Source organism: Hermetia illucens, chromosome 5 (assembly GCF_905115235.1).
Source record: "Hermetia illucens chromosome 5, iHerIll2.2.curated.20191125, whole genome shotgun sequence".
Taxonomy (NCBI): domain Eukaryota; kingdom Metazoa; phylum Arthropoda; class Insecta; order Diptera; family Stratiomyidae; genus Hermetia; species Hermetia illucens.
This window is the reverse complement of record NC_051853.1, coordinates 107,838,755-107,861,381: the sequence shown is the minus strand read 5'-3', so window position 1 is coordinate 107,861,381 and position 22,627 is coordinate 107,838,755. Positions and strand designations below refer to the sequence as shown.

The 22,627-nt window shown below is 41.1% G+C and overlaps 1 protein-coding gene and 1 non-coding gene across 2 annotated transcripts; both read left to right on the top strand.

Moving 5' to 3' along the window:
* Window positions 1–65: 65 nt before the first annotated feature.
* Window positions 66–22,222, top strand: LOC119657523 (malignant T-cell-amplified sequence 1 homolog). The gene is made up of 4 exons (XM_038064467.1): window positions 66–226; window positions 375–527; window positions 21,629–21,931; window positions 21,996–22,222. The coding sequence occupies exons 1-4, from the start codon at window positions 216–218 to the stop codon at window positions 22,075–22,077; spliced, it is 549 nt and encodes a 182-aa protein (XP_037920395.1). The 5' UTR covers window positions 66–215; the 3' UTR covers window positions 22,078–22,222.
* On the top strand, window positions 14,572–14,663 carry Trnai-uau. Its single transcript is given in 2 exon segments — window positions 14,572–14,609; window positions 14,628–14,663. It is a non-coding gene; the product is annotated as a tRNA-Ile (tRNA).
* Window positions 22,223–22,627: the final 405 nt, after the last annotated feature.

Genomic DNA, 22,627 nt, shown 5'->3' with positions numbered 1-22,627 from the left:
TCCACAACATAATAATTTGTTGAAACTTTTTCCCAATTTATTCTTCAACCGTCCTAAATGAAAGGGTTCTTCTACATTATAGGATAACTGTCAAAGAGACTGCCACGGGGTGGTTGTGTAGTGTTGACAGTTCCTTAAATCTGTTTTTTCATAACTCGGTAGAGCTAAGTTTTTCTATAGCATTTCTATTAATTCGTCCCTAAACGTTTGCAGTCATGTTTAAAAAGTAAGTTGGATAGAGCTGCGACCGTATCTCTCGCATTGCCCACTCTTCTGCAATTTAGGTTAACAATGTCGGCAAACGAACTCGCTGTTGATATTATTTGAAGTCGAACGAATTCGTTAAATGGGAAATGTTTCACTTTCCGTTCCAGGTTCGACGACAAGGAAAGTGTTTCCGGTGTTCAGCAACTCAAGTCTTCAGTACAAAAGGGAATACGTGCAAAGCTGCTAGAGAGCTACCCCCATCTCGAAGGATACATTGACGAAGTATTCCCTAAAAAGGATGCATTTCGCATTGTTAAGTGGTAAGTGCTTTCCTATAGTGAATTAGAAGCTAATAATGCTGATAAGCGCCTCGATGTCAACAACAAATTAAATTTGGTGTACCGAAACAGTATCGTCGATTGTTTTAATGGTTTTCCTGCCTTCGATTTGAGCCTTTTGTTAGCGACTACATATTACAATATTAAAAGGTCTTGCTTCCAATTAGAAAGTACCCATGCGAAGCAGTCTTGGGACGATTACTGATTTACACTGAAGGTCAGGCAAGTCACTGCCGCCAGATTAGAATATTCTGCCTAATTTTCTTCTCTGCTCTCTACTACATATTTAAATAGAGTCTGCTTTTTACACATTCAATTATTCGAGAAGTACGAACGATGGTGTTTGGGGTAATTTTTTGCCTACATGAAACGTTTTATTCTGCTGCTGAAGCCAAACGTTGAAACGTGAAGGGCTGCTATGCTGGACTATGGTGATTTCTAAGTTCAGGTTTGCTTTGAGTACATCCTGCAAATATTTGTTGAAAAATAAAAGCGCTTCATGAGTTTATTTTTGGGATTAGGGTAGGTGAATGCGATTATGCACAGAAAGTTAGACTCCGGCAAAAGTACTAGCAGGACTAATAACTAAAAACCTCCCTGTCATCAGAGAACTGGCCTAGAACCGTTTGGCACATTGCTTATAGCTAGCTCTCCTGCTCCCCCGGCTTTGGGAGCTTTCAAGTCAGGGAATTTTTTTCGATGAGAGAGAAGGAAGGGAACTCCTTGCCATCCGAATCCGATTGAACTCAATCTTCGTCGCAACAAGAAGAGCCCGAACAATTGCGTCTGTTGATAACCTTACGCACCTTAGCAAGGAGGGCAATGGGGATCATTTCGGCGATCACTATCGTGGCCGATTCTGAGACACTGCGATAAGCAGAACCCACTCGCATAGCTCCCCCTATTTGCACTTGAGCAAGGCGCTTACGATGCACCTCCTTACCAAGGGCATCAGCCCATACCTCCGCACCATAGAACAGAACGTACTGCTTTCCACCCATAAGAAGACGTCTCCTGGTAGATATAGATCCACCAGCATTCTTTAATCGGGTTATTCAGGAAGGTAGAGTACCATCTGATTGGCAAGAAAGTATCACCGTTGCAACATGGAAAAAGAAATTTAGTCCAGCAGGATGTTCAAATAACCGTCCGATCCGATTACTATCCCATACCATGACGATTTTTGAACGCATTCATGACAACCGTATTCGCGAAATCGTTGAAATAACCGTGAATCATGCCGGATTTGTCAAGAACTGTAGAACTACTGACGCACTACACGTTGCGCGGTTACTCATGGATTACAACGATGTGAAGCTTCGGCCTCTTTACATTGCATTTCTGGATCTAGAGATAGCGTTTGACCGTGTGACAAACGAACTCATCTGGTATGCTCTACGACAATACGCATTAACGCAACCTAGATGAAGTGGCGTTCCACAACTCTAGATCTTTGTGTTCGATGTATCAACGAACGCCTCATATCTAAAATTTACCGGAATGTCGTCCGTCCTGTCGGTCCCTATGGTTCTGGGTGTTGGTCGAAAATAAAAGACAATGAACGGCATTTTGCGGTAATGGGGACGAAGATGTTTCGTTGGACTAGTGATGATATGGGGTTGCAGTGTATGGGGACAAACATCGAAGTCGACGGTAAACGACCAAATGGCAGGCCGAAACAACGGTAGCTTGATACTGTTGATGGGGGTTTAAAAGCTTCCAGATTGCATCCAGATCAGGCTAGGCCGATCACGACGAGTCGACCCCGCTTGTGAGCGGGACAAAGGCTGAAGAAAAAGAAGAAGAAGAAAGCTGAGATTCCATCTGCAGCCCTGTCGAGCATTAAACTAAGGTATTTATCCGCTGGTTTCCACTCTCATAGTCAATTCGCCGATCGATATGGGACGCACGGTCGGGATTCTCTTTTGGTCAAGATATTACTACTAGCATGTCGAGTCTTAGCAGACTAACGTGGGAAGCACTCCAGAGGTCCGGCCCTAGGACGGATCCCTCTGCTACTCCCCCTCTGATAATCCCTCAATATCGTCTAGTGAGCCTAGCATATCTGTTGCATGAATTGCAAGTTTTATATTTGTACGTTTTGATCGTCGAATCGTGCGTTTCAATCGTGCGAAGTCTTGCCCAAGTTCATGTAATCTTCGAGGTTTGCTTTACGGATCATTGTGGAAGTGTTTTCCCAGATTCAGGAGTGTTATTTTCACATTTATTGTATATTAACTATAAAATTCAAAGAGACTACTACTTTAATATTCAAACACTCCATGCCAATTTGATGACTAAGAGCAACAGTAATGGTAGCAAAGCTGATTTCGAGCAACTTATTCAAAAATGGAATGATCGCCTCATGCGACGCAGTCTGAGATTGAATGAATCAGTATTTTCGACGACCGAGTCAAATGAAACGGACTATAAGTGTCATTAACCTTCCCAGGACTGACCGATTTAAATATCTCGAATTAAAGCTATCAGCCAATGGAGAATTGCATTATGAAACTGCTTCACGCAACCGTGCGACGTATCAATGAATGTTTCAAGTCCAAAATTTACCACAGTGCCGTCGCCGGTCACTCTCTATGGCCCACTGTGAAAGGCAATGAATGGCGCCTCACGATAATGGCCATGAAGATGCTACGTTGAAATATTGTTTAGACTGATTTAAGCGGTGGCTGCTGTTGGGATTGTTACAGCGTTGATGGTTACTACGATCCTAAGTTCTGGGCGGGTTCAGACGGACATTAAGCACTTCTCCGATTCGGTGACGTTATCCTACATGATAAATTTGAATCCCACAACATGATCTAGATCAGCAAATAAACCTATGATTAGAATGTCGAACAACTTCAAATTTTCGTCGAATAATGTAATATACAATTCTCAAAGGTAATTTTACTGGAAAAGCGTAAGCATAGTAGGAAACATAAAGCTAACTTAGGCAACAACCCTGATCTTTGACAAATAGCCTGCTGTGCAGATTTCCCAAATTTCTCTCGCGCCATCCAATTCATTATCCTTAACAAATCCTTGGCATCATGGTATTCGCAATCGCTCTATCGAAAGCAGGGCCAATCTCGTTGTCTCCTAGGGTAGATATTACCCTTGGTAATAGGCCGGGCTGCAGCCTGTAAAGCTTGATTTTTATCAACAGCTGTAGTGCAAATAAATTTCGTGATTACATAGGCGGGAGAATCGTTCATTATGAAGGGAGGAGGATCTTTTCCAATTCGGCTAAAAGTTAGTAATTTTACCTGCTTTTAACCCAAGTTTCCGAAGGATGTACTCGGGATGACGAGATCATGATCTTATGTAGCGGAGCGGGCTATACATGATCAAGCAGGCCTGCCATTAATGCCTGAACAGTTCACAGTTCCTCCGTCATATATGTACCGGCAAGCCGAATGGCACCATCAGTCCAACTTTGGTTGTGAAAGGTGGTGAGATAATACTATTTTCACTCACCTGTGCCTGTGTGACGATCGTGTGCCGGTCGCATTAATTTACACACGTATCGGTTTGCTAATTTACTGTCCGTCCAGTCGGATGGCTGAATCGTTTTCCAATCGATCACTGGCCACTTGGAACAGTGAAAACTGACAGGCTAGCCGGATCCCATACACGTTCCGGCCGCCGATTAACTGCGGACTGTTCAGGCGTAACTGATAGGCTGCTTGCTTTCTTTAATGTGCAATTCAAGAGATGTAGACGGCAACTCAATCTAGACAAAAGGTTTCTTCAAGAATATACTTGATAATGTTACGAAAATCACTTGATAATGTTACGAAAATCACCGGGCCCGAGATGGTGAAGGCTTACAAGCTGTAGCTGTGTAATATCATCAAATAGGCGATCAATTGTGTTAAATTCAATAAAATGGCACTCCCCGCATTCAGTCCTAAGTTAAAGAGGACACATGATATGCGTCTTCCCTTCGTAGTCCGTTGGATATTCCGGCTGCTACATTGGGCGTGGTAATCCTAACCCGTCTAATGAATATTTGTAACGGTTCATGCTAGCTAAGTAATGGTGGCTGTGATATCAATGAAATGGTGGTGCAACTTCCGATCGTATTATACGTGCGGCTGGCCTTGTTCCTGAAGCTTCTTCACTTCAGTATTCAGCATCTAATCAATCAAATTTCTTCTTCTTCTATGCCCTCATTTATTAAGTTTGTCTGCTCTCCTTCCATTTTTTCACTACGCGTATCGGATTCTCATGTGTTACGATGTATTTATGACAGTTGGCACTCTCGTCGAATCGAAAACAATGCAATAATATCTATAATCTCTATGACCCCCATAGTATTATGCTAGGTAATTCCCTCGACCCACTTTCAGTACACGGGATCACTGCATAGGCCCCACCGATTTTTTCAGAATTTTCGCAAGCAAGTGACAGCTGCGGACGTGCTTTTTGGAAATCTGCAATCACATCAGATGGACTTATCTTACTCTTCTCTGGTGTCGGGGAACGCTCGAGGCCAGACAGGAGTAGCATATAACAGAATGCATTGCGTCACTTTATAGTTATGTTTTTGGCCGAATTACTAGATCAGATCTCCAGGAGTTCTATTTCCCAACCTTCAAATAATAAACACGAGCATATTAGATTCAACTCACTGAATGCATTAATCATTGATTTCGGGATGATCTCATGGTTACCGATAAATAATAATAATACTATTTCTCTTGCGATTAGTGTAAAACAAGTTCTATTCTAAAACAAGATCTATCCATTTTAAATAAACTTAGCAGTATCCTGCTCTATATTATGACCTATATGTGAAGTTTTATAATGAAAGGATGAACTCATGGGCCTAGTCAGTTTATTCAGTTTCCAAAAAGAAATATATTTAATCTATACATACTAAATTTATTTGAGCATTGTCGGCTGCCATAATATCAAATAGAACTTTAATGTAAGGCTTCTGCGTGCATTCACGATTGAAAGCATTTTATTGCAACCTCGTGAGAAAAATGTAAATCTAGGAATTTCGCGAACCGCTTCGGTCCCACTGGTTCCAGGGCAAACAAAACTTTATTAAAATCTCCGTCATACAATATGGAGGTGTAAATTTTTTGCACCAAATATAGTCATGTGAGGTGCCAAATGATAGGTCTCAATTAGTACTTTCCGAAGCCGATATCAGTTTTGACACTGGTTGCAAAGGGAGAAGTGCGGGGGTACGAAATGGGTCTATTACTTAAAAGACCCATTCTCTGCGTTCAGAAAGTTTTCCGACTGCTTTTTATTGATGAACATTTTTTATTTGATTCCAGCCATATACAATGCTGGAAAAAAAGCGTTTAAAGTTTTTAAAGATAATTTTGTTTTAAAAAAAAATATTTAAAACGTTGTTTTTCGGATATGAAGGCATTTCTCAATCTTAATTACAAATAGAATACAGTTACAAGAAATGGAAATTTCATAAAAGAGATTGACGCCAAGTATTTATAAATACGTTATTTACATATCACTACAAATTACGTAAGGACATACAGCGATTGAGCCTGTAACCGATAATCGCTCAGTTCTACGCTCGTAAAATTTAAAGGAACACGAACACGAATTTGGCTCTGAAATTTGCGAGGTATTCTGGAAGCGCTAAGTTAACGATTTATGCAATAAAAAAAAATCAATTCTGAAAACGTTCTGAGGTGGCTCCCCTTTAACCTGAGTTAAATATAATTAGAACAGCGATTTTTTAGAAGAGACTTTTATATTTATATTTAGTGCGCAACTAAGCAAAGTTTTTAATTTGACGTTTCTATTGACGTTTTTCCTAGGGGGATCTCAGCGTCTTGAATTTCCTATGTGCAAAATTTTGTTAGTCAGTACCTTGGGGTTCAGTCTGGCTAAGTGCTTACCAGCGGGGCAGTCAATTTCTTTCTATCGTTTTAGTTTTCAAATCTTTTGGAGGTCAACGTTACGGAAGTACCAAACAGCACAAGATATCTTTTTTTTTTCTTCAGTTTTTGTCCCGTTCACAAGTGGGTTCGGCTCGTCGTGATCGATTTCGCCATTTTGCTCTATCGAATGCCTGATCTGGGTTCAATCTCGAGACTTTTAAATCCCTATCCAGCGTATCAAGCCACCGTTGCCTTTTGGTCGTTTACCATCGACTTCGATGTTCAGACCAATCTTGGCAAGTGAATTCTCGTTAGTACGAATTGTGTGACCATAATATCGAAGACGCCTCTCTCGCAACTTTTCCACGATCGGCGCAACCCCATAGCGACTGCGGATATCCTCATTTCGGATGTGATCAAAACGTGTGACGTCACTAGTCCAACGTAACATCTTCGTCTCCATCACCGCAAGACGCCGTTCACTGTCTGTTATGGTCGGCCAACACTCAGAACCATAGATTCATTCAAAATTATGCGAATATTTTTTGTTCTCTTTTCAAATTCACCTATTATGCAATCTCATATGTGTATAATTAGTTTGTACCCCTTATCAAAAATTACAGAAAGAATAATATCGAGGAACTAGTAGAGATTACATTTAAGCCGTACAAAAAGGCGATAGTTCAAGTATTCAGACAAAGAATTATATAAAAAAAAGTTCATTCATCTATATCTGATCGCGGAATCCACGGACTATGGCAAAACGTAAAGGCATAGATCACACAAAATATTGACAAATTTTCTCTAATTTTATTTATGTAGGAAACCATAAAGCCATCACTTATCTTTGCTACACAGACTTGATTATTTGTCCTTCAAATTTTCAATATATAAAGAATCGTGCTAAACGTTCTAAAGTTGTCGTTCTCGCAGCTGACGCTAATACTCACAACAACTAAGTTTTACCGCTTCTAATTATTTTCGTAAGGAGGTCATTCGTGTGGTGAACAAGCTGCGATCGAGACATAGGTTACCATAAGATTATAAATCCTTTACACGTTTCTCTGACGCGTGCCTACACAAAGTCGGAAGCTGTTCCGGTCAATAAACGCCCGGTGGTTGGCCGCGTTTGAGATTCAGTCAGAGAGGCTTTTGCGTGCTGAGACGAACGCTAGGCGTTCACCTCACCAACGAGTTAAAATAATTGGCCTCGAAAATGGACGAGATACTCGCAACTTTGTGCAGCTCAAAATTATTTGCGATTTCCTCCAGTGAGAACAACATCAAACAACGTTCAATATCTTACTAATTTCAGTCCGCACTTATTTTAGCGAATTTACTGGTTGAATAGGAACCGTGGCCAGGAACACCTCATGGTTTATATCGATGTAACACTCTAGCGATCGCTTATGATTGATAAGAAATATCGTTTACTCCACACTACTCAAAGAAGCCATCAAAATCACCAAGCATCGAAAAACATCGTTTCTTCGAACTCATTTCACCTGAAAGTCATACAAATATGCATTTTATTAAACAACGAAGTAAGGCAATTGCATTTGAATGGATTATGGTGACATGATTATGATTACGTGATTACATGATTACAATCATAATCTTGAGAGAACTGGTTTAGCCCTACGGTGCTGATAATGACAGGTGTATAGAATGCATTAATACAATTGGATGTAAACAAAGTGATCTCCACTGCAGAAATCCAACGAATAAAGTTGCTAAATTCTCTTAGTACTTACAACCTACAGGCATATAAAAGGCTGCCGTTTGTTGTTTTTCGCATTGCCATGTCAAATGAAATAACATTTTGTGCGGGAGATTTTTCGCAAATGTACAAAAAGAACACCAGAAATGTAATAAATGGACGAAAGTTCATTAATTACAAGCACAAGAAATTCAAAATTTGAAAAATGTCAAACTGTCAAGTTTGAAAAAATTAACATTCTGGGTGTTTTCGATACCCTTTTCGCGAAGCATGTGCATGTTCAAAAAACCAATTACAACCCGTTTTGAATCCTATCCGAGATGTTTTTGAATGGTTTTGTGGACCAATTCAACTGTTTTCTGCTAAGGGGTTATATCTAGTCAGGAGACCAAACAACCGATTTATGAAAAGACCTTTCCATTTGTTGAAAATGTGTGAAAATCATCATCATGATCATCATCAACGGCGCGACAACAAAGACAATAAAGAACTGCAGACATCCCGGTTTTGCGTCGAGATCCACCAATTCGATATCTCTGTCTGACGTGCTGACTTACGCCATCGCTCCATCTCAAGCAGGGTCTGCCTCGTCTTCTTTTTCTACCATAGATATTGCCCTTATAGACTTTCCGGGCTGGATCTTCCTCATCCATACGGATTAACCTATTGATCCGAATTTTATCCACAACCTGACGGTCATGGTATCGCTCATAGATCTCCTCGTTATGTGGCCTACGGAATCGTCCATCCTCATGTAGGGAGCCAAAAATTCTTCGGATGAGGGGATTCTGAATGGTATTGTTATTCGCGCTCGGAGCACCATGCCAACGAGATGGTGATTCGAGTCAATATGGGCCCCTCTATATGTTCTGATGTTCATCAAGGTTGAGAAGTGGCGGCGTTCGATCAACATGTGGTCAATTTGGTTGAAAGTGGTCCCGTCTGGAGAGGCCCAAGTTTGCTTGTGGAGCGCTTTCCGCGCAAACCAGGCACTTTCAACAACCATTTGGTGTGACACTGCTAATTGAATAATCCGCAGTCCATTATCATTTGTATTTTGATGTAGGGTATGGGAGCAAACGTATCATCTGAATACGGGCTCCGTCCCTACTCTGCAATCTCCTTTGTAGGGGCGTGAACGTTAATGAGGCTTATATTTCTAAATTTGCCTCGCAAGCGAAGAGTGCATAGCTGTTCGCTTATGTTTGCAACGCCGATAACAGGAAGTTTCATTTTTTGACTGACTAAGAAACCTACTCCGAGCACATTGTCTACTGGATGGCCGCTATAATATATGGTGTAGCGCCTCTTCTCCAGGAAACCCGTCCCTGTCCAACGCATTTCCTGCAACGCTGTTACATCAGCGCTATATTAGGACAGAATATCGGCTAGCTGTTTGTCAGCGTCATCTCTGTACAGGGAGCGTACGTTCCATGAGAAAATGTGCAAATCGTTATTTCGTTGTCGTTGCCAGGTTCGTCGTTTTCTTATCAGTCCAGTCCGAGGCTCCTGTTGTAGCTTGGTAAAATGTTGTTTTCCGTGTAGGGTTGTCAGCCCTACTCAAGCCGTAACCTGGAGGAACAGTTGGTACACTTTGTCTCATTTTTAGGCGTAGGAGACTCGCCTTCATGCTTCTCCGTCTAGAACTTTTCGTTAAGAAGGAGCTCCTAACGGTCACCACGTGGAGGTGGAGATAGGGTTTGGTAGTAGAGCTGCTGGTATTGGTTCAGGAGCCGTTTCCCAGGTTTTATGCTCCATCGTGGGTACCAATCCACGTTTCGTCCTGGGACCTATACTACCCGCACATTTGAAAATATGTCGATCTATTTGGTATAGTTTTAAAACTATTTTAAAAGTTTTTATTTGTAAAAAAAATTATTTTGAAAGCTGCTGCAGCCGATCTCCGCGAGTTTCTCTAAAAAAAGACGTCATGCAGTGTGCACGATATCTCTAGACTGTGTATAGTGTATAATCTTGCATTAATCGAAGAAATTGGCAAAATAATTTTTTTTTTTTTGACAAAATGGCGGCTCCTCAAACCCAAAAATTGATATTTGATATGAAATATAACTAAGAAGTTTGTGGTAAAATTTGAGGGCAATCGGTTCTGTTGTTTTCAGGAAATCGTGCAAATCGGCTTTTGAGAAAAACGCTTTTTAAATTTTAAAAGCACTTTACACACAGTAATTTTTTTTCAACTTACATTGAGTCATCTATTCCAGGGCCATATAATAAACCTTCCGCACATTCGGTAGCTTCTAATAATTCGACTTGGAGCTGTCGTCGGACAATTCGTCAATCTACAATAAACAAAAATTTACGCTGACATTTTTCATTGTTTCGCAGAGGCACTAAAACTACTTTCATCCGTTTCAGCTGTTTTTGGATTTAAAACATTTTTACGGTACTTTGATCTCGATTTTTGAATTTTCGAGGATTTTCTCAATTCTCGGCTGCACTTTATTTTCCCAAAAATTCACACAAGGAAGTATACACGAGCCCACAAATTTATTTTTGGTTTGGTTGTTTAGACTGACTATTATTCTTCAATATTTGCCAGTTTGGGAACATACAAAATTGAATTTACCTCGCAGGTATGAAACGACACTACTTGTTTTGTTTGCAAAACAAAAATCGGCTCAATGTCTTTCTGTCTTTCTGTCTGTCACACGCACTTTTCTCCGAAACAGCTATACCGATTGACGCGAAATTTGGTGAGAAGATGGTAACTGTAAATTGCCAGACATGGAGTGAGTGTCATCTTTCTACGTTGAGATTAAAGGGGGTCCTCATACATGCAAAAGGAGGTTTAAAATTGTTTTTCACCAAATATAGTCATGTTGGGTATCAAATGAAAAGTCGGTGTTGGTTTTGACATTTGTTGGAGAGGCGGAGAGTGGGAAGGGTCGAAACTGGTGATTTCTTTAACGGATGCATTCTTAGAAACTACCCAACCGTAAAATCTGCAAAAAAAAATCATGAAGCTGCCTCTATACGGTCTTCATGCCTCAAAATACTCTTCATATCGATGTTTGCTCAAATTAAGTTAATAATAGTATATATCTACGAGGTTATACAATTAAGCAATGAGACTGATTTTATTGCCGCGCTTGTGGTAAACCTGCAACCTTCAAGTTCCCTTCCCCTTCCCCGGCACCCTTCCCCTTTCCATTGATATTCACCATCGCTCTAGCTTGTTTATTTCGCCTGCTGTGTCGTGTTGGAAATGGAGAAACGAAATCTAGAACAACGCGTCGCGATAAAATTTTGCGCCAGATTGGGCGGCTTCGGAAACGTATGCTTAAATTGTAAAAGTGTATGGTGATAGCGCTCTTAGTCGTGCCCAGGTGTTTCGATGGCATAATGATTTTAAGGATGGGTTTGAAAGCGTGGAAGACAAGGCGCGGAGTGGGAGATCCGTCGAGGTGCAGACTGACGTGAATGCACAGGGCGTGCGCGCCCTAATCCGTGAAGATCGGTGTTTATCAGTTCGAATGTTGGCCTCGGAACTGGGTATGAACGGTGAAACAGTCGGACAAATTTTAACACGCGATTTCGGGATGAAAAAGTTGTGCGCGAAGCTGGTTCCAAAGAACCTTTTTGAGGAGCAAAAGCAGCATCGAATGACCGTTGCAGAAGACTGTTTGGTACAAGTGGAAAACGATCCCACCCTGCTTGATCGAGTTATTACAGTCGATGAGAACTGACCTGGAAACCAAACGCCATAGCTCACAATGGTTGTCTCCGCACGGCCGAAAAAAGCTCGCATGAGCAAGTCGAAGGTGAAAACGATGATTATTACCTTTTTTGATAGTCGTGGAATTGTCCAAAAAGAATTTGTTCCACCGACAAACTGAGAGAAACATAAACGTCTGGCTTTCTTTTATCCCAGGTCGCTTGTGAAGAACCGCACTGATGGTGTTACAGCTTGCTCTAATTAGTTTCAAACTTCAACTGTAATCTGAAGCGGTATCTGTAGATGTTTCCTTTTGGGCGGTCATGAAGTTTACCGGCCAGTAGTCGAATGTATCGTAAATCAAGTGTACTATCGCCAAGTATTCGAAAGATTGCTAAAACGTGCTAACAGGGTGCGGTCGCTCGTAACTGGATCCTTCATTACGACAACACGCCGTGCCACACCGTCCTCAGCGTGTCCCAGTATTTAGCTTCTAAAGGGATCGCCGTACTGCAACAGCCGCCTTGTTCGCCCGATATGTCACCTTATGATGTTCCCTAGAACAGGATTGGTGGTCAAAGGACGGTACGGACATCCAAGCGGCCGTAACATTTCTGGAACCCTTTGACTGGGATGTCCGCGAGTACCCTCGTCACGGCCGCTTGGATAGCCGTAATTGACTCAAAATGGGTTCCTGAGATGCTAAATGCATACACATAATGGGCTACGTACAAATGGGATAGTTCTGCACTCAAATATACTCACAGAAGAAACAAACAAAACCTTTCAAACCTGAAGCGCCCAGCTACCGATTTCCCGACTTGTTATGGATTTGTATACATTAGAAAAGTCCATTAGCAATAATCACTTGCGACAACGTTCCAAGTAAGCAGCTGCCGCTCCAGCATTTTACTTTACGCTTTGATATGTCTTTACAAATATCCATCTACCTTCGAGAATATTCTTCGAATCAGCATAAATTTTTTTGTGTGTATACTTAAATATATGTACATTACGAAAATCAAATAAAAAACGATTTCTTGAAAATTCTAACTGGATATTACCCCTTAACTCTTTCGAGGAGTATAACGGTACTACGGTCTTTGCTTTCTTATTGTTGTGGTGCAGCAGGATTCGCGGCATTCGAAATTTATATCGAATGTTGCGAATGCGAGCGGGTAGATGGTGCCACCGGCGCTCTCCACGCATTTTAGAACTCGCCACTATAGTGGAGAGCTAGCGGTGAGAAAGAGCCGTTGGTCGAAGGCAGAGGGACCGTATGGAGAATAACCGGTCTCTTCTGCCTCCAGCCGTGACCGAAGCCAGGCGTGTGCTTAGTGGTAGAAAACAGTGAATTAAATTAATTTATTTTGAATTTAGAAAATATCTTAATTGTTATAGTTTTATTTTCTTTTTTACTCACAATAATGAGCTTCTTCCGTACGTGTGTTTGATTGCGAATTTAATCACAAAAATAAAGAATAATATCAGATCAGAATCTCTCTATATTGTGGTTATCAATTTGTTCACATCGGCCAATGGCTTGGTTAGTTAAAAGGTGAAAAGTATAAAGACTGGGAGCAGATTAGCACATTGTTATTTGTTCAACATAAAGAGAAGAAAGAAAAAGCTCTGGGGAAAGAAAGAAAATTAGCTATGGGGACCGGCAAATTCGATGTACGAATTATCGGGATTCCACTGATTTATCATACATAAATACGGAGCAGGTGGCAAGCCTACAGCAGATACATACATAAAAACCACCACAAACATCCATGACAACCGGGATTCGAACCCGGGGCAACGAAATCGAGAGACTTATACTCAACCGTTGCACCATTAAGGCGCAACATCCCTCCGACTGTGAAACTGTTACTTCTAGTCAACATCAACATCCATATGTCAGTAGAATATTACATATTTTGTCGTTGATAAGGGTCGCGATTTCACGCTGTGGAGTCTCTCGCGAAGGCCGTTGTAATAATCGAACTTGCCGTCAAACGTGATAGCATGCGGACTCTGCTTAAGGTTGAATGAACCACAGGATTGACTTGGAAGATTGCAGGTTTACGATGAAAAGGATATAAGCGAATTCTTAATCCACATCTCACAGGGATATCTGTAATTACCCATTGTGTACACAGAAATGAAAATTCGCGATTGAAAATAATTATGTGATTTGTCTATAACCATTTCCAGAGGATGCAGATCAAACAAGTAATCAATTTCCAACAATCTACGTTAATCATCTTCCTTGCTTTCTGGCATAGAGTAGAGTTGAATTTTCCTCCCTCTCGTATCATCAGATATGACTATTTAACTTCTTTCCTAATAATAAAGGAACGAAGATAAGGTGAGAGCCCTGTTTCGGTCTACCAACCATGAATGACCCATTCATCAATGCTTCAAACGCAGCCCGCAAGGTAACCGGCCGGTACAGGGTACACATACATAGCACATGTCTACACTCCGCTCTACTCAATTCCGGCCACTTTCGCCTGGGAAGTTATTGTGAATGCCTCACCGCCAACGATGATGCCGCGCTCCAGCGACACGTTCTCGTATTGTCGCCTCGACTGAAATCGTAGTCGACGCTTTCAGTAGAAGCAGAAAGTTCTGAATTGGAAAAAGCTCGAGCAGAGGGCGTTGAACTGGACCCAGGGAAAGTGCAGTGAGCTTAGTGAAGCTTCCGTTTACTTTCCATAGAAGTTCTTGCGAACGGAACGATGTGTTGAAGTGTGTAAGAATTTTCCTCCCCTCGCCGTAGCTCCAGTGGCGCAATTGGTTAGCGCACGGTACTTATAATCAGTAACTTGTGAGCAATGCCGGGGTTGTGAGTTCGAGCCTCACCTGGAGCACGACTTTTTGTATTTTTAGAAAGAACAATGTGACTTTCCTCCATTAGGGCAAATTTACTTCCAAATGATGTGTGTGCACTTTGTATTCTCATATGTTTGGACGGAATATTTTTCAAAAATCTTACAAATTATAAACTACTTTAACGCAATGTAACGATGAATCTAAAGCAGGAGTACTTATAGTTCTAGAATTTTTATTTTTTTGTTATGAATCCATATATGCATATTTTCAAGGAACACTTTTGGAAAGCAAAATAGGGTTCTAGGAAAGTAATATTTGCATACCCTGATTTAAACGCAATCCTACGCGTATCGAGAAAGTGTAGGAAAACATCCATAATGTGTATCAGGTGAAATAATTTAACATTTTTGAACGCTTTCTTGACAACCATATTTGCGAAATCGTTGAGATAACCGTGAATCAAGCCGGATTTGTCAAGAACTGCGGAACTACTGAACGCGCTACGCAGTTACTCATGGAGAAACACCGTGAGAATCATTGCCCTCTTTACATTGCATTTCTGGATCTAGTATCTCGGGATGTACCGGTTATCTGGCTTCTATTTCTTTCCAAGCCAATTCTTTCGTGAATTTTCAAATTTCAATGTACACAGGATTGGCTATTTGAAGCGGAAGCATTTCTTTATTGAATTAAGTCCCGAACCCGAAACTTGGCGCTCAGTGTGAAAGCCTTTCTGTGCTTCATATGGTGGTTAATATCAATATTAACTATCTTGCGTTCTTGTAAATTTACACACAAAAAACAACTTTGATCTCATATAACTTTACCACTTATCGTAGGATTTTCTGCAAAATTTTATGATTCTAAGACTAGGAAAGTTTCCAAAAAATATAGTAATATACTGTTACATTTGTACTATTTTTAACTTTATTTGAGTGGATATCGGTAAGGTATTTTTAGGCCTACATAGATATCGTATAGAGGCAACTTCATAATTTTTTCCAGATTTTATGGTTTTGTAGTTATGTCATAATTATTCTCTCGAGTACGTCTCTTGACCGATGAGAATATGGCCAGGAATATTCGTTGCCTAAGTATCTATAGGTCTTGTGGGTTCTGCAAATTTTTATACTTTCGACCACTCTAATATTCTTTTAACAGTTATCCGTATCACAAATCTTATTTCCTCCTTGTAAATGGTGTCAACAAGGCGATGTGCTCCGCGACCTGCGTCCTGAAGCCTGTGGATCTCTTTTTTCCCGCCAATTCTGCCTCCCTCAAGTGCTCTCTGATGCGGGTTTGGTTGCCATTCACCACTTGGTGGGGTATAGCGCGTCAACCACACCTACGCGCCATCGCTCGCGGTTACATGGAATGCGCTTCAGCTCCCTCCAGGACTTCCCGAGACGCTCGCACTCTTCCTCTACTGTTCTACGCCAAGTGCCCTTTGCGGCGATCCACTTGTCGGCCATCTTGGAAGAGTGGATTCCACTACATAGCGCAGTCCGCAATGCATTTGTCGCCTCTCCATAAAGTGTGACCTATCCGCTGCCACTTCCGTCTCCCGATCACAGAGCGTACGAGTGCCAAACCTGTGCGCCAACCAAGCCTTTCGTTTGAGATAATGTCATTGACCTCACTTTCCACGCGCTACTCCAATTTAACAAGACAGAAGAACACTAGCACAGAACTGTCTCAATTTGATCTTTGTGTTGAGATAACTGTATTTCCGGATTTTAAAGAGGGCAACGAAAGCAGATCTACCGCTGTTAATATGTCAGGCAACATCCAGTTCGGTGTCACCGTCCGCAAAAACCACACTTTCTAGATATCCAAATTGACACTTTCAATGCTCTGTCCATTAATGCAGATTGCGTTGACCCGTCAGACTGAGAACCTTGGTTTTATTGGTATATATCTTCAGTCCAACTCTACTTGCCTCTGTTTCCAAATCCAGAGCCATTTGACCAAGGTTCATGACTCGGTGGGAGAGTAAGCGGATGTCAACAGCGTAGTCGAGGTATTTGAGTAAAGATATCACTGTCCATTGAACTCCTCCACGTCCTCAGCATAAGGCAGCATGAAGAATGTCACCGATTACAATAACAATAATATCGGTGACAAGATGCAATCTTGTTGGACTCCGCATTGGGCCTCAAAATCCTCCGAGATTTTGCCTCGGTGCAGAGCGCGACATTTTGCACCATCATATGTTAGTTTCTCGGGAATGCCCCTCCTGCATAGAGCACTCCAGCTGCACTCGCTTTTCACGCTATTGAAAACTTTCTCGAAATCGATGAAGAGCAGGTGCAGCGAAGATCTAAACTTCGCGCATCGTTCCAAAATGATCCGCAGGGTGTTGATGTGCTCAATTTAGGAGGATCCGGAACGGAAACCAGCCTGTTCTCTGTCTATCAAGCTTTCGAGATGTTCTTTGATGCGTTCCAGAATTATTTTCGCTATTATCTTTACAACGGCAGGGAGCACGCAGATATCCCTCCAATGGTCACACTCAAAACGGGTCTCCTTCTTTGTAATCTTGACGATCATTTCCTTCCATTCACTGGGAAATGTCTCGGATTCCCAAATTTCCGTACGAGTGGAAGCAGCAGATCTGCAGTAATTGTTGGTGCAGTTATAAAGAACTTTAGGGGAAGACTGTCAAGCAGAGCGGCTTTACTCCGTTTGGGTGCATTGATCGCCGAAATGATTTCTCTTTTGCTTGGAGGAACAGTCCGTATCCGCATGTTACGGTGACTAGCCATTTCATCCATAAGAGGAGAAACTCACCTGATGTAATACGGTTAAGAACCGTGGTAAAGTGTACTTTTCACATCTTCAGTTGTTCAGCATCGTGGATGAGAAGTCGACCGTTGACGTCCTCTACCGGACCATCGAAAGATTTGCAACCACATATAAGCTCTTTAATGGTGCGGTATACATTCCTGAAATTATTGCGATTTGTGGCAACATCCACTTACCTGATTAGCGCTATAGCAAATTTTCTTTTGTCACGGCGTACACTATGCTCAACTTCTCGGGATTTCGCTCGGTATCGGAAATAGAGTGCGTCACGCACGCCATCGCCCGCAACGGTCAGCAGAGCCTTTAATCCCTCCTATTGATCGATCCACTTCCACGATTCCACAGTTAGCCAGATCTTATGACTCCGCTTCGGGACCTGGCCGATGACCGCACAATGTTCATCCTCCTGAGAATATCTCACGCAGGCTACTTAGTATAACCGCTATTCAATCAGCAAGATAACGCAGCTGGGTCACACAACTTATGGAGTTGCAGTTCTCCAACCCTACGGGAAGTGGCGGACGCAATACATAGGCGACGATGTGATGCTGATCCCTTTCGAGAACGATGTCAGCGCCTCTCTTTTTATGCACGTCTAACAGACAACTCCTAAATCTACCTATCTTAATTGCCCGTACAGTATCGGTCAGTTGAAACCCAACTAACCTTATGACAGGCTCTGTTCTCGAACAATGTGCCACCAATGACGAGGTGGTGGAAGTTGCAGAAATCCATTAATCTCCCACCATTATCATTGCGAACGCGAAGACCGTGCTTCCCCATCACATGTCCAAGGAAGGTGTTATCAGATCCCACCTTGGTATTCAGATCACCCATCACGACCACAATGTCACCTTTAGGCAGCCCCCTCCCCTCTTAACTGTGATTAATTGCTCGTAGAAAGCATCTTTCTAAACTATATGGGAAAGTTTCCTTTCGTGCGTAGAACTATACAGTTTTGATGCTCCTTCACCTGGGCCAGAATCTTGCAGTTAGACGACTGTCAAAAACCGGTTCCCAAGTCAAGAGAGCGCGGCTTGCGGTAGAAATCAGAAGCATCCCGACATCGAATTCGCGTCTGCTAACACTTGGTTTTCCAGAATACAAAAGCACATTAGCGCAAGAGGAAGAGGAATATTCTCCAGAGTCCCTCCATCTTACTTTACTTAGGGCCAGAATGTCCAATTTATATCGCTGGACTTCCCGCTCAAGCTGGAGTAAGCGAGCATTCTGAAGACCCTCGCTACCGTTACTGAGGAGCGTACGCATATTCCAGAAAGCAATCATAGTCCGTTTCCGAGAACCAAAGATCATTGCCATGAGTCAGTCCCTATTTGAGGCGTTGTTGACGTTTCGTTAACCGTAAAGTTTCAAAATTTGGAGGTTGCTAGTCCACAAATTTATATCCGTTTTAGTCGTCTCTTACGACAAGCAGGGAAGAATTTGAGTGTATGTGAGTTTGAGTGTAGTCCCAACTCACAGGGCAATCTTTACTTGTTGCAATAGGTTCAGGAAAGTTTGTACATATATTCCAGATTTTGGTCAATAGGATCCCTGGTTAATCCCAGGAAAGTTTTGAGTTGAATGTTGGGTACATTTCGTTTCGACGTCGGATAACAATGCTTCACTAACAATTTTTGCAAATTGCATGTTATGTGAAAGGAGGCGCACATTTTTTTTCACAGAATGTGTCCATGTGGGGTATCAAATGAAAGGGCTCAATTAGTAATTTTCGAACTTCCCCTTGATCTCGAGTGGAACGTGGGGGAGTGGGAGCTCAAAATATGACCCTTAAAAAGTGTAACAGGTTTCGTTCTCAGAACCTATCCTACCGAAAAATCTGAAAAAAAACGCAGTGGTATATCTAAATCTAAATAAATCTAGGCCTCAAAGTACATTTAGTTCCGATATATGCATAAATAAAGTTAATAATAGTATATTAGTATATTTTAAAAGTTTACGCGGTTCATGCTAAAAGTACAAAATCTGACACTTGCATAAGGGATAGCATAACTTTGAGAAGTTTGAATGTAATCCAACTATCCTAAACAAAGTTATAAAAGGTTATGTGTATTTCATGCATTTTAAAAAGTATATGACGTCATCATAACATCAATTCGTCATTATCAAAAAAAGTGAGCTCACATGAAGGGAAACATTTCGTTTTAGTTTTTCAATCATTTATATATCAATATCAATTATGTATGTATTTATATGTTCATGTAAATTAAACTTTGGGGTAGTGCCTAATTCATTTAGATGAACAAGCGGTATTCAATATACGAACTTTATATGTACGTGTGTATACTTTTATGCATGAAGTATGTCGAAAATAGGCGTACGATCAATTTATATACATGCGCCAGCTTCCGGTATTTCGAATTGTTTATGGGTGGAGGTAGAAATCTTAAAAATGGTGCTACTGCGCCAGGTTGCAACAGTGTGCTAGATTCTCACCCACTAAAACCACTATCCATCTCTTAATACACGGGATCAGTGTATGGGTCCAGTGGATAATATCCTATATGCGCTGCACACCCTAAGTGCGATTGGTCGGTATGCTGAACTCATTCTTCTCTGGTTCACTGTGTTGTCCAGTGCTCCTACCCAGGAGCCGCATATAGCAGGATGAATTTCACCACCCCTGCGATAAGCGGCCCCCTCCCCCTCAATATTAAGAAGCCTTTGCTGCCTTGTAGCGTGCATAGTCCAGGTGCCCCTTGAAACTCAACTTGACATCGATCATTACCCCCAGGTATCTAATGATCAATTTTGAAACGACCTCGTGATCTAATACTGACCTTGTTAATGGTCACTAAGGCCTGCCTTTTTTTCACTACTGAAGATTTCTCGACAAGGACAGCATGTTTCTTAGAAGACCATAATATAATATGAAATAGAAAGAATTGACATTTACTAGAAATTTGTAGAGCTTAACCAATACTTTTAAGCATTAGCCGAGATAAATAGTTCTTCACATTGATTAAAAAAACAAGTCGGGAAACCGGAAGCTGGACGCTTCAGTTACGAAAGGTTTTGTGCATTTCTTAGTACGTAGCACGTAATATATGCATATACAATATTATGTGAGAATATCCACTTTCGGATGATATTAACATTTATAGCCTTGAATTTGCAAAGAAGCGACAACTTTGACGTATTATAACTTTGTTAGCAATAGTGTGATTTCCACCAAACTTGGTAACGTCATCCTCTATGTTACACCCTATATTGTTGCGAAATTTCGTCGTCCCAGCATGAACTTAAGGGGGGTTTTGCAGCGAATTACTAAAAATTATAGTAATATACTATTATTAACTTTATTTGTGCAGATATCAGTGTGGAAGGTATTTCGGAGCCCAGGCACCATATAGTGGCAGCCTCTTGATTTTTTTCAGATTTTTCGGTTGGGTAGTTTCTGAGAATGGCCCCCGTAAAGGAATGGTTACTTTCAACCCCCCGCACTCCCCTCCTTTCCAACAAATGTCAAAACTAAGACCGTTTTCGAAAAGTACTAACTGATACCTTTAATTTGATACTCCACATGACTATATTTGATGAAAAAAAAATTACACCCCCCTTTTGCATGTATGGGGACCCCCCCTTAAATTCGACGTAAGAGGATGTAACTCACTGTATGCGTGAGCGTTCACAGTTCCCACCTTTCTACCAAATTTGGTGTCAATCGCTATAACCGTTTCCGAGAAAAATGCGTGTGACGGACAGACAGACAGACGGTAAACCGATTTTAATAAGGTTTTGTGTTTACACAAAACCTTAAAAAGTAAGAATGGAAAGTACATTCTACTGTTGTTCATGGTTAGAAAGTGCTACTATAGACCTGACTGAATTGGAAATGAATCATCTATTACGAATTTCACGAACTGGATACAAGACTGAGTTGAGAAAACAACCCAAAACCATTGAACTCGTCGTATGGACGCTACTTGGTTAAATTGGTCCATGGAACATAATGGTTGTTTCACGTCGGTCTCTCCACCCCAAAATCAATAACATCATTTTCAGCTCTTTCATGCCCTTTCGTGAAGTGATCTATGTGCTCAATTGCAGTGAATGGCATTTTTGAACCTCCTTTATAGAGGAGGGTAACATCTTCCAATCCACATATTATAACATATCATAGAAAGCATTCCCTAGCATTATTTAAAATTTAATTCGATAAATTTTTGTATTTCAGTCATGATCACATAGAGATCCTTGTGAACGGAAATGGAGAGCAACTGTTTTTCCGTCATCGGGAAGGGCAGTGGATGCCGTCGCTTCGCCTTTTGCATAAATATCCATTCTTTTTACCTATGGAACAAGTTGACAAGGGTGCAATTCGATTTGTATTAAGTGGAGCTAATATTATGTGCCCCGGACTAACGTCACCTGGTGCATGTATGACTCCCGTAGATAAAGGCACTGTCGTTGCTATAATGGCTGAGGGTAAACAGCATGCCCTTGCCGTGGGCATTACGACCCTTTCGACTGAGGATATGTAAGTTTATATGTAATAATTACTCTTTGATTTTGTGTGATTTTGATGTATGCTTCTTTTATAGAGCTAAAATTAATAAAGGAATTGGCGTAGAGAATTGTCACTACTTGAACGATGGACTGTGGCAGATGAAACCTATTAAGTAGAGAGAGTGAATAAAATCATGTTTATTTAAAATGTCTAAAATAATGCGTATGGATTGTGATTAATACAAAAACTCTTTTTTAATTTTACTTTAATCTAGTTCCGTGCTGTATTTTGTACAAATAAACGACGAATGCGCCATAGGAATCATTTCTTTTCATTATATTTCTTTAATACACGCACATATATGTAATATGTGCGTGCCTTATTAATTCATTAATAGTCTACATACCATTTTTTAATTATAACTGTTATCATTGCTCTAATTTCGTCCCATAGATTCCGTATAGGAATTTCAATTTTCTCATTACTATTATATAATACATGCCTACAGATCAGAATAAGGCGCAAGAAGATTTTAAATGGCAGAATTGAAACGGATTTATTATTCCTGGTCGTTTGTTCATAGCCTGTTGCCATTCGAACTAGTTCTGTTTTTTTGCAACTATGAATTTACTGAAATTGGGCTCCAATCTAATTCATAAATGCCACCCAGAGGCAGGATTGAAATGGACTGTAATCTAGTGTTAATGTTAGTCCGTTGCATTAAGT

Bases quoted from the DNA above. Each gene is read 5' to 3' on its own strand.
- LOC119657523 (XM_038064467.1), top strand. The intron at 528-21,628 runs GTAAGTGCTTTC...TTTGTATTTCAG, and splicing joins GCATTTCGCATTGTTAAGTG to TCATGATCACATAGAGATCC. The intron at 21,932-21,995 runs GTAAGTTTATAT...CTTCTTTTATAG, and splicing joins ACCCTTTCGACTGAGGATAT to AGCTAAAATTAATAAAGGAA.